This window comes from Pleurodeles waltl, chromosome 1_2 (assembly GCF_031143425.1).
Source record: "Pleurodeles waltl isolate 20211129_DDA chromosome 1_2, aPleWal1.hap1.20221129, whole genome shotgun sequence".
In the NCBI taxonomy this organism is placed as follows: Eukaryota; Metazoa; Chordata; class Amphibia; order Caudata; family Salamandridae; genus Pleurodeles; species Pleurodeles waltl.
The window spans coordinates 672,729,743-672,742,779 of NC_090437.1; the positions used below are offsets into that span (position 1 = coordinate 672,729,743).

General features: G+C 43.4%; 1 protein-coding gene across 1 annotated transcript in view; it reads right to left on the reverse strand.

Moving 5' to 3' along the window:
- Nucleotides 1-13,037, reverse strand: part of SLC10A7 (solute carrier family 10 member 7) — a 661,109-nt gene that overhangs the window by 16,809 nt on the left and 631,263 nt on the right. Inside the window, exon 11 of the mRNA XM_069242617.1 lies at nt 3,369-3,514. Coding sequence (XP_069098718.1) covers nt 3,369-3,514 — 146 coding nt within the window. The remainder of the gene's footprint in view (nt 1-3,368; nt 3,515-13,037) is intronic.

Sequence of the window (13,037 nt, forward strand, 5' to 3'; positions counted from 1 at the left end):
TACTCCTTTATTTGCTCTCCAGACTCCTCCCGTAAACCTAGGTCTAACCCCAAGGTTCCTTTGACATGAAAATATAGTTTTACACTTGGCTGCACTGAAACTGTTGTGACCTTTCTGGTAATAACGACTTCCTTAAACGTTGTCTCTTCTTCCTGTTCCTTCCAGCATATTAGCTAAATTGCAGTCATTAGTTCATTTTGTAATGAGACATACCTTCCCTTCAATCCTTCTGTAAGATTTCTGGTAAAGGCGTTGGAAAGGATGTCTGCTAGTGCTGACGGTCGTGGAGCAGTACTCCTCTTTTATAGATGAGGATGCCATTTACTGGTACACCTCGACCTTAATCACGTAACCAGCTGCTAATCCAGTACACATCTGGGAACCCATCCAACGACTGAACCTCACTTGTGAATATCATTAGACAAAGTCTCACAGACACTACTGAAATAAGCAGACCACGTCCACCTCTGCTCTACGACAAAAGTCCCAAGTCACATGTTCAAAAGAATCAATGTGATCTGTCTGACATAACTCTCCCCAAATAAAACCATGCTGCTTTGGACCCTATAATGACTGGATTTAAGATATTACTCCCATGCTGCCTTTTAGGTGTGACTAGAGACAGCTTAAGTTGTTTACCTCATGTTGTCACTTCTTCAAAAAGCTACAGAAAGAATTACAGAGGGACAGCGACTTCGGATCGCTCTTTTCAGCCACTGGCTATCATAGGCCCTTCATTGTCATTGCTTGGCTGACTATTTCATCAAGTACCTGACATTTTGCGGAAGGTTACATTGTCCGATTAGTGTCTTATTAAGTTTTGGTGATGGGGGATCAAGCAGGTCTTTTCTTAGACTACAGATGTGACATGTAGCTTGCAAATGAGATCCAGTGTGCGTTTGATGATGCACTTACTCTGCTGACACATTATAACCATTGTTTTTTTTTTTGCTTGTTTAGGAAGTGTTTGATGTTTGGATCTCTTTGCTTAAATGCATAGTTCAATTCACTAATTGTCACTGTGTTGATTTGTGTCACTTAGCTGTCAGGATGACATTTTCTGTTCACAAAGTAAAGATGTGTGCGTGCTCAAGCTTTCTGAAAGAGCCAACGAAAATAGTGGTCCTTTGACTTACATATCTACCATACAACAATTTGCTGAATATGAGGTAATTGCACCACTTACAATGTAACTTCCATCTTTGGACTCCTTCATATAACTCTTTGTTGACGGTGTGGCATAACTCTGCTAAAATCGTCTGTTGAACAGATTTACCACAATTCTTGCTTCCATATTGTTATAGCCCAAGATATTGCATCAGTATGGGATTTTCTTTCTAGGCCAGCTGGGGTCTCTCAACAATTTCAAAGCACTACCTTAAACAAAAATCCACACATATTGGCTAAATCAATGGCCGTTTATGTTGCCTATCAATTTCCTTGCAAGTGACATCAGGCTCTCAATCGCATGTTTTCAGCATCCTCCCTCCTTCCCCTTCTGTGAATCTTTTTAAACGTGCTGTTCATTCTTGATTACAGTATAATCAAGATTTGTCTTTAACTAAGAAACAATGGTGGCATGTCATCGCTTGTCACCTGCCTTTAGCATATGTAGAAGACTGAAGACATTTGACATATTTTCCTTATTGTTAGAGGAAAGTAAGGGAAAGTTCATTGAACAACGGTATTAACTTTGACTATTACCTATTAAACAAAATGATCCAGAGAAAACCATGGCCCTCTTGGACATGCATGGAACATACCTTATTTACAAGAAACAATTAAAAGGTTTTCATCAAGACAAAGCCTCAAGTACTTCTAGTAATGTAATCCCCACAAAGAATAATAGTATTGTTCTTGAACTGGCAGCACGCAATTCCCTTTCACCAAACAAATGATCGCCAACTTTTTAACTTTGTTGACAATCCTATTAATATTGTTGCGTCCCCCACCCCCTAGCAGTGATTAATGTATTAAATGATAAGTGCAGGGGCTAAAAGTTTTGCTCAGAGGCCCATGAAAGGCACAATTATAGGCCGGGTCGCCGAATACCAAGGCAGAGTATCACTGATTCTATCTCATGCCTCTTTGCTGCACCCCTTGATTTTCTTTTTCAGGTTTTCCTTTTCACTTTGTAACTCTTCTTTCTCTTCTCCCCCTCCTTTGTATTTTTTCCTCTCTTGCTCTCAAAGTCTGATGAGGAGAAAGAAGTGCTAGTCCCCAAACATGAGTGCTGGTGGACCCCACCTCAAACCACTGGCTCAAATTAAGCACTGCTCTCCCCTACCTCCAAGCATTCTTCAACTACAGTGAGTATTTTATTTAAGCTAAATAAAATACACTGCATCGGCATTTGAAGGCTCACACCCCTTTCGTGTTTTCATGACTGCCCCACTGCAGTCTCACTCCTGCTGAAATTAAGCCTTCAGCCAGACTTCTCGTCTGCAGTCTGCTCAATAGTCAGACCGCATACCTGTTTTTCATTCCTCCTCCAAATCAACACTGCACCATATCCCTCCAATCTTTTCATTTTCTTTGCTCTCACACTTTATTTGAACATTTGCATCGTATGTTAGACCCTCCTTGTCACATCCCTAATCTCCTGAGCAAGCTTAGTGTGAAATGATGTAAACTTTCAGGAAGATTCAAAGTAAACAATGTGAATGTAAGGGGTGTGGATATCCGCTTCGTGTATCCTTGCTTTCTGGAAACCCAGGTGCACAACACTTACATCGCTGGAATCACTATTCATTGCATACTCTTGCCAAGATATTGCAGATTGACCTGTAAGGAGTCCTAAATCAGAATGTAACTTTTCTGCGGGGGGACAGATCTTCACCTGTTGCCAACTCAAGGACCCATGAACTCCAGCCTGCCCACTGATCCAGCTCCCACTAAAAAGCCCCCATAAGGATACCTACCGTATGTAGGTGGGTTGGGATATGGTAGGGTAAAAACCGGGACCATTAAATACTTCAGACTACAAGTTTAGGGAAATGAGGCTGTACATGCAGAATCGCTGCTTTCCCCACATAATTCTGCTTGTTTCTGTATATACACCCAGACCTTCCTTTGAAACATTTAAGCAGGTTTGAGCTGCCAAAATCTACTTGAAGAAAATGGGGGAACATGGTGTTTACTGCACAACTCACATACTGGATTCCTGCACAAACAGATCTTTGTGCAGGGATCAGAATTTTACATACCCCTTACAATCAGGGCCTTGGAAGATTTTACTGCACTCCTGAACACAACATTGATCTTAACACCACTGCTACTACTACTCGTTTTCACTTTTTCAGAAACCACACAAACATCTGCACCAAAACACATGAACCGTGGATGGTAATTCCTCAAAAGCAGCTTACCTTTTGTCTGGAAACCATCCAGGATTTTATTGTTGGTACTAGCACGCTTCCAAGAAGTATCTGAGCTGGGTGATAGATGAGTAAAGGTACTGAGATTAAGGAGAGATGTTCGTAACCCGCAAACACAATCTTCAGCATCGGAATTCCTGTTGGCAGAAAAAAGCAAGCTTAGTGGTAGCCTCAAACATGATTTGAGTGCTATAGTGCAAAAATACACTAATGAGGATGCGTGTATGTTAATTTTAGGCCACCAGCATAAAAAGTGAGGATTGACTTTAAAGGGTCATACGGAAAAGTTGAATGCTTGTACACAATGTACATAACCAGGGCAGGACTGGCCGTAGCGGGCATCGGGTGTTTCCCAAGTGGGCTGGAAGGGTGGGGCCGGTTTTTCAGCAGTGGGGGCCCTCTTCTACAGCACTGCTGCAATATTGCCCCCCAGTAACAAAAGAACAGACGCAGCAGAGCTTCGTCCACCATGCTCCCTCCCCCCCGAATAGAGGGCAAGTGTGACAAAATTGCCAGGGCTCCTGTGGCAGCCCGGCACTGAACTTAGCGTTTTGTTCACACAATTCAAAAACATTGAAAAAAAGGGAGACTGCTCCTGGACTGACAATTATACACTACACTACAAACAACCATTTCTATTGTAGGTTCCAAGAAATCTAATCTGTATGACGTGGAAAATTATACCATATAACAAACAGTTCCCAAAACAAAATACTGTTATTTACTCCAATCTTAGTTCTGACAAATTCTCACACCTAAATTCAGAAAATTTCGGGTTTGCAATTTCTCAGTTATATCGGAATTCAACTGAGAGTTGCACCAGAGACTTTGAAAGCAGGACGCACCATCAGTTTTGTAATTCTGCTGCAGATTCCCCAAAGATGTCCTATTCAGCTTGAGACTAACAACAAGTCTCTCCTGGCAAAACGTTTTCATAACTCTAGTGTGTGCTTTATACTGAAGCTTACCAGGTCACCTCTGGCTTTAAGCCTGCTTCCACCAAGCTATCATGGACCAGAGGGAACACAGACCATAAACCAAATGACTGTTACCACAAAGATCTGCAATACAGCATTTCATAGTTCCAGGACCTCTACTTATCACAATTCATTGGCAACAGTCAACATTTTTGCCATATTCTGGGGATATAGGTCAGGATGGATTGTTCCCGCTTTTCAAATTCTAAGGTGTATGAATACACTTAAAATAATTCAATTGGTGAAAGGTGGCGCAAGCTAAACAACAAAAAAAAGAAAAAAAAGAAGACCAAAATAATATGTAATGAAAGCAGAGCAGAGAATCCCCTCCTCAAACACTAATCCTTTACCGGCCGTCTTTGGTCTCCGTGCCTTATAATTTCTCACAGGAAAAAAATTCTAGGAGTACAATCAGACCACATACTGACATTAAAACCTCCGGTATCAGGCTTCACATGGAGAAATTTAATTTAGCCCCTCAAATCCAAGTACATTTCGTCCATTTTAGTAATCTAATTCAGAATTCGTGAGGGAGGGTCTACAGTCAAAGACTAAACTTCTCAAATATCTTCTACAAGGGTTAAACAAAAGATATCATCAGTTGCAGAAAACGCAAGAGACTGACGGGTATTTTCCTGGTGTAGAAGGACTACAGAAACGAAGGGGAGACACTGCTATTTTGGGTCGTGGCAGAAAACAGAGCTAGCCTGAAAATTATTTAAACATGGTCGTGCAAAAACGTACCAGGAAAACAAATCTGCTTTAATAGCCAAGCAAGAGAACTAAAAGTTTGTTCTCAACACCTCAGACCTGGCTTAGGTGGCCCTAGCGCAATTGGAAATTATTGTGTTTCTATTGTGACAACTGGAGTCGTTTATCACTGATGTCCTGGGCCCACTGTGCTACTGGACCACAAACTCCCACGAAGCTGAGCTGGAGGACAGGACTGACTCTTAAAGTGGGGTCCACGCTGGGTAACCCCTCGATCGGAAAAGCCCTTTCCCAGGGAAGCCCATTTAACAACAAAACTCTGAGCAGCCTTGCATGATTGCTGTGTTCACTAGGGTAAAGATTAAAAATACAGATTGCAAAAAGAAAACAGGGCAGAGGAGCAAACCATGCAGAGTACTTTCCATTCAAGCACATAAATCGGGATCCTAGTGCATCACAACAAATGGCACACTGGACCTGATGTCAAACAGCTTGCACTACTACTTGAGACTTAACTCAGTAGTGCTAACACCTTGCACCTGAAACATACAAATCCACACACCCATCCACACTGGAATAGCTATTGTATTTTAAAAAGTTGCCCAGCCTTACACCCTTGATATTGCAGAGATTGATAGTCTCATAATCAAACTCGATTTGTCTACCTCCCCTCTAATTTGCGTTTTAGTTTTTAGACCTCTGGGTTACATGCCGTACTTTCCTCAGGCCACCGTGAAACAGCTTTCGTCATTTGTTATTGAGTTTGCACAGATATTAATCATGGGTGATTTTTATTACTGGGCAAGTGAGGATACCGGAGGTCATTTCACTGATCTGATTTGCAGTTTAAATGTTATCCATGTCTCTTCATCCACTCACTACAAGGGCCACAACTTAGACCAAGTTTGGACTACCAACTGTTCAGTTTCTCCTAGAGTTGTCTTGTAAGGTATATGGTCAGACCTTTTTATAATTGGATTCTTTCTAACGGATGTGATCCAACCTCAAGCCATAGCTGACAAATTTTCCAGAAACTGGGCTTGTGTCAATATCGTCTCATTTTGTAGCTTCCTGACTAACTCTTTGCCTGACACTAAAAATTGCCCAATATATTGGAGGAGGGTATCCTAAATTGGCTGACTAATGCTAGTGACTCTCATGCTCATCTTCGAAGTGCCAGATTGGGGAAAAACTATTCCTCTGATGAAAAAGCAGTCTGTCACTTTCAAAACAACAAAAAAAGCTCATTATACAAGCTGAATCCTCTTTTTTCAGATAAAATCACTACCTCAGCTAACAGGTCTAAGGACATTTTTTAAACTGTGGATGACTTATGCAATCCTGATAAAGTGACTCTCACAATCACGCCTTCGCAGAATTTATGTGATGCCCTGAACTCCTCCTTCATTGATAAGATCACTAACATCAAAGTTAGCATCCCTCCTTGTCCTTCTGTTCAAACCATCTCTACATCAGATCGCAACTCAGCCATGTTGTCTGTTTTGCCTGCTATCAGTAAAGTGCAGCTTTTGGACCTCCTGTCTGAACTAAAATCAAGCTCCCCAATTGACCCCTGCCCACCTGAGGTCCTAAAAGCTGTTTTCTCTAGTTTTCCTTGTTAGCCCTTGCCTTTCGCAACACCTCCCTAAATAGTGGCCAGGTTCCCAGCTCCTTTAACGAGGCAATTGTCATCCCTCTATCAATGAAAGCTGGTGATGACCCTTCCATTTTGAAAAATTATTGTCCAACATCCTTGTTTCCCTACTTGGCTAAAGTACTTGAGGCCCAGGTAGCCAAAAGTATCTGCTTTTTTGTGGAGTCAACAAATGTTCTTGACGCCACCAAGCAGGCTTTCAACCTGCCCTTTCCAAGAGACAGATATTCTCTCAGTGGTGGACGATCTTCGTGAGGTGGCTGACAGGGATACCACTCAGGCGCTGGTGCTTCTTGATCTTTTGGTGGCCTTTGACATGGTCGACCATGATATTTTTGTCACCCGGGTCTAAGCTGCAGGTCTGTGGGGCACTGCACAAGACTGTGTGGAGTCCTTTTTTGAAGGACCGTTTGCAAGCAGTCAGGCTCTCTTCTTTATACTTGTCTAGGCAGTTTCTCTTGTGGTATCTCTCAGGGATTGTCTTTGTCCCCCTACCTCTGTAACTTATACATATGCCCGTTGGTACACTCCCTGAATCAAAGGAGGGTCAAGACTTATAATTATGCCAATGATTGGCAACTGATTTTCACCATTGACAGTTCCCCGGAATGTGCAACCTCTTTCCAAAACAATGCTATTTATTCGTGATTGGATGAATGGCAATCAGCTTAAGCTTAATTCGGACAAGAGGGAGATTGTAATGATCAAAAATAAGCTTGATTTAACCTACAATTTGGCCTGCAACCATGGGCTCTCCCCCTCAGCCCAAGAATTCAGTTAAGAGCCTTGGAGTTCTAATGGATGCCAATCTGACCATGAAACCTCAATTAGGGGCTGTGATTCCCTCATGTTTTCTTTTTGCAACTTAGGAAAATCAGAAAGATCAGTAAACTTCTATCTTTTGAGGCTCTTACGCAGGTGGTCATTGCACTTGTCCATTCTAGACTAGAATATGCTAACTCCCTGTATCTGGGTCTCACTAAGTGTCTAAGCCACCGACTCCAATTGGTCCATAACCAAGCAGCTAGGCTGTTGTTCCACTAACCCTGTAAATGTACATCACCTACTTAGTGAGCAACTTGCACTGGCTGCCTGTAGAACAGCGCTCAATCAAGGCAGGATGCCTCATTTTTAAATCACTCCAGATTGGCATTCCCACTTTTGTATCTGCCCATAAACAAACATATCCCTATCTGTAATTTGAGGTCCTCACATGCTAATTTTCTTACCATCCCCACCTTTAACAAAAAGGCAACAGGTGGCTTCAGGTTTGCGGTACTGGCTCACCGCTTCTGGAATGCTTTTCCATCGAAAATCAGGCTCACTTCCTGTGACAATGCATTTAGGAAACTCCTAAAGATGTGGCTTTTCAGGCTGGCACATGGGTAATGAGCTGTTGCATAATATGTTTTAATTACCTCAGCGCCAAGAAACCGATCTGGTGAACGTGCGCTCTAGAAATATTTGTAGCATAACAAAATACAAGCGACACTGCAATAACTATTTCCATGTTGTTCTACTATAGTTTCAGTGAAAGTGGGTTTAAACACTCAATGAGACGAACTAGTCTGGCTGTTAAGATACTAACAGCAGATCCAGAAATTAGTTATAGTACAATGCTCACTGTCTGACCCCACTGCATGACCCTGGACAAATCAGTTCATCACCACTGTGCCGGAGCCACAAGTAAAAGCATTTAGTCAATTTCTTAATATCATTTTTTAAATATAACATTTTAACCACACAAAGTAATTAACATCTCAGCATGTTACTCATAAATAAATGTATCAGTATATAACTTGCGCTATGTCCCGGAAAACAACTACAGGCGATGGAACAAAAAACGCCCTGGCAGATGTCAGACACATTTTTGTTGGTGGATCGCAACTAGATGTTCAAAGCTCATCTTAGATGTGGGGTTGGATTCCTAGTATGCAGGAGCTTCTCTCTTAGTCTATCGCAATACAGCAACCTAGACAGAACTACATGATCTTCGAACTTCTCAACTCCCTTGAGATGGCGGTATCAAGGCCAAAGAGCAGGCAGACCCTCTTGTCTGAAATATAAGTGAGCAGGAGGCAATGATGGTAAAGCAGTCTAAGGTGCCCATAGTGCAACCGGTCATGGCGTTAGATTTGGAAATTGCTTTTCGTGTTCTAAGTTGGGAACAGAGGTATCAGATTGATGCCTTGTTCAATGAACGGATGGCTTCGCTATTTACTACGCCACCTGTTTACCCAGGAAGTATATGTAAAAGAAATGGAGAGAAAGAACCGCCCTGAAGAAAGAAAAAATCTGCCTTAATTGTACTCTCCTAAACTACTCAATAAAAAAAAAACCTCAAGTCTCTCTGTTGGCATACTTGGATCAATGGGTAATTATGGCTTTGACTGAACAGTCTATTAAAGGGTGCGAAGGTTGTAGCCATGTTTAAGTGACATATACGAATATTCAAGACCTGATCAACTGAATTAATAAATGGGGTTAACAAAGGGGCTATTATACATTAATGGACTGCATTCCAGTTGCTTATGATAGAAGACTGTTATCTAATCCAGAAATAAAATTGGTAGCATAGCCCTGAGGTGAAAGTCTGAGCTCAACCTTAAATTCAAACGAACCCCCACTTACAACTGCAGGCAAATAAATTCCATAAATACTGATAAAGTTAGCAGTTTAAATTCCATCATTACTGCAGAAGTCCTGCATTGTCCTCACAGCAAATATTCAACCCACGGACCAACCAAATCACAGGGAAACGTGGGAAGCGGAGAAACACTATGGCGGCTTTTGGGGGGCAAACAGATGTTGCTATGCTGCTCAGCTTACATAGCCCCATTTCCGCCTCCAATGCTAACTCCTATTGGCTACCTCTGCTTCGCCAGGGGCCTGCACCTGTTCAGACAGAGAACCCTTAGAGACTCTGGAAAAGAGTGAAAAAGCAAGCAGGGATGGCTCTCCCTCCACCCACCGACAACCAAATCACAGAGAAGGGTGGGCGTGGGACAAAACAAGCTGGAAGCCTTCAGGAGGCACTGAGGCCCAATCTAAGCCCCGAGCCTTCTCCCTCACAGCAGCATGTGCTGATTCACTTAGCGGGCCCTCGAGGACTCAGAAAAGAGGGGAAATGCAGGCAGGGATCCCCCTCCTTCCAAGGCCAGAACTTGCACCTCTAGTAGTGTGGATGCACATTCATAGCAATATAAAGTGTACCACCACCTGTGAGGCACCTAGTTAAGACTGGAACCAACTGGTACAAACTGAAGCTAGAGAAAAAAATACAATTCTAAAGCAGATCAATCTATCTAAAAAACTCAAAACAGTTACCATGGTAGGTTAAGTCACATTCAGGACTATAACAGTATTGCGAAAGATGCAACCAACCATAACCCATAAAACAAGCCGTAAAATAAACATCCACAGTAAAGGAGAATGCTGATGGAATTTTAGGTCATAGGACGTCGTTTTCAGCAGAAGAAACCTAATCATTTACTTTGGCAAGCATTTGCTCCAAGGCACGTGAGGTCCTACTGTGTAAGATACTGTGCAGAGGAGGAAGAACTGCATTTTCATCTGTAGGGCAGTATGGCCCACCACAGAAGAATAGAGTACATAATTTCTATTCGCTGGATGTGCAGAAAAACTGCACCATAAGGATTTTTTACCCTATGCACAGTCCAGGAGGTGTAGCCAGTCTACATTTACCATCCCATATCCAATGTGGTCTCGATAGGACCGGCAGCAGACCACCACCAGCGCTGGCAAAAGTTAGACCATGCTTTGGCCTTTAGTTACATAATTAGTGAGAGGATTGAACCATCAGTGGAAAAATACAATTGAATGAGGCACAACCCTAAGCAAATGTGCTTCAGTGGCAATATGCAATTTCCATGATGTGCAGCAATAGTAAAAGAAGCATTGGCACTCCACGCTCATTACAAGTGGTGGCGGAGGGCTAATTGTGGTAAATTGCAGTTGACACTAACTGATGCCCACTATATCTACACTCCCATTATATTCTTAAGCCACTCAAGAAGCTTAAAACATTTGTGTCTTGTGATGGGTATCAGAAAGTAATCTGTTGGGTTATCAGAATTTACAAAATGTTGCATTCAGAAAAAGATCTAGTGAAGAAAATGTAGACCCATTCTATGACAGTACAGGCAAAATGCTGCCCTTATGGAAAGATGAAGGATGTTTAGATAGAATATTCTCGCAATATTTTGGTCCTCGATATTTTGGACACGATATTCTGTTCATGTGATATTTTTGGTTCCAATATTCTGTCAGTGATCTGCAAAAAGAAAGCAGGCTACAGGACACTAATTATCTCAAGGAAACTTAATTGTCATCATTATACAGATTGCGGATTTAAAATCTATCCTTATCTTAGGAGCTGTGAACACAGATTCTTCGACTCCACCACAGCACAATATTTATTGGCAGGGATTTTAACGGCATTATGGTGTCCATGATGATTCAAAAGGGCTGGTTGCATCTAGGGGAAGGGAGAGCAGGGGATTGCATAGCAGGTTGGAAGACCTCGGCCTCTGCAATGCATGGAGGGCATGGAACCTTGGGATCTCAGCTCACACCCACCACTCCGCAGTGCATAAATCTCTGTCTGGCATTGATCTTATCCTGCTTCCTGCATCAGACCTGTCTGGAACACCTTGATTGTATATCTTGCCCATAGAGATTTCGGATTAAGCTCCGATGACTCTGTATGTAGGCAACCAGCTGGGCCTTGACTGGTGTGGAGACTTAATGTCTGGTTCCTACAACAGCTGGATTTCAAAGACTTCCTAACCCAAGAGGTGGGGGGATACTTTGACCTTAACCAGGGCACTGTGAACTCAGTGTGAACCCTATGGGTGGCTAGTAAGGCAGTTTTGAATGGAGTGGCTCGGTCAGATTTGAAGGGGCAAGAGTGGGCTCAGTAGCAGCAAATCACTGAGCTGGCATCCACTATCCTGGGTTTGGAATGCAGAGGCTATGTGAATATGGACAAGGTGGACTTACACCACCTGGCTCTGCCACAGAGGTCGCTCCAGCAGCTGGCACTTGAAGAGGCCTGGCAGTGTTGGATGGCCTCAACTTGCAGGGTGCATGATTGGAGGGCCAAGTCAGGAAAACTTCTGCATTGGTTGGCAACAAGGGGGGTGGCCCCTGCTATCCAATCTAATGTGGGGGTGTGGCAGAAACGGCCAAGGATATAGGGGCAGCATTTTATGAAACACTGTACGTGCCTAAGGAGAAGCCTCCTAAGGAGGCAACTCACCCCCTGGTCTTCGATACCACCGTGCCCAGTTTCTGCGAGCGACAGGGAGGAACTGGACCGCTCTCTGGAACTTGAGGAAAATGCTCTGGGCCTCTGCAATCTGAACTCTGGGAAAACTCCGGGCCCAGATGGGTTCCCCATGGTGTTCTATACATGTTTTCAAGCACACCTGACGCCTCATCTTCTTGAACTCTACTGGGAGGTAGTTGCCAAGGCACCTTTTCCCCCTGAACTTGATCTGGCGACCATAGTAGTACTCCCTAAATCAGGACAGCCTGCTGACCATTGTGGATCATACCGCCAGATTTCACTTATCAACTCTGAGGTGAAAATATTCACGAAGGTGTTAGTGAACTGGTTGTGTATGATCCTTCCACAGCTGGTGCACCCGGACCAGTGTGAGTTTATGCGCCACAGAAGTACGTGTCATTACCTGCCCAGAGTCCATTTGGCACTCGTGCTGCTTTCTCAACTAGGGGACACTACAACTCTTCTTCTGTTAGACTTTGAAAAGGCTTTCAATTCGGTGAGTTGGGCCTTCCTCGAGGAAGTGCTAATCTGAGTGGGGCTGAGTCCTCGATTTCACGCATTTGTGCGGTTGCTGTACTCCAACCCTAGGGCTCAAGTGCGGGTCAATGGTGCTTTATCTGCCTAATTTAAGATTGGTTGAGGCACCCGCCAGGGATAACTCGGTCCCAGCTCTTGTTTGCGATGGTGATCGACTGGTTGGCTAGGTGGGATCCCTGTGAAGCCCATGTGTGAGGTTTCTACTGGGGGGTGGTTACGAAGGATCACATTGCACTCTACACCGACGACGTGCTTCTCTACATTACACGCCCATTGTCCACACAATCTCCAGAGTGCTGCAGATTCTTCAGCTATATGGGGAGGCTTTGGTATTTATTATCAACTGGCCCAAATCGGTTTTGGTTGCCCTATGGGGGCCGCTGACAGAGGCTTAATGGCCGCTGCTGCTAGCGGTGCGTGGTCTGAGCTTTCAATACATGGGCAAATCTGTGGCCTTGGTACCAAGGTCT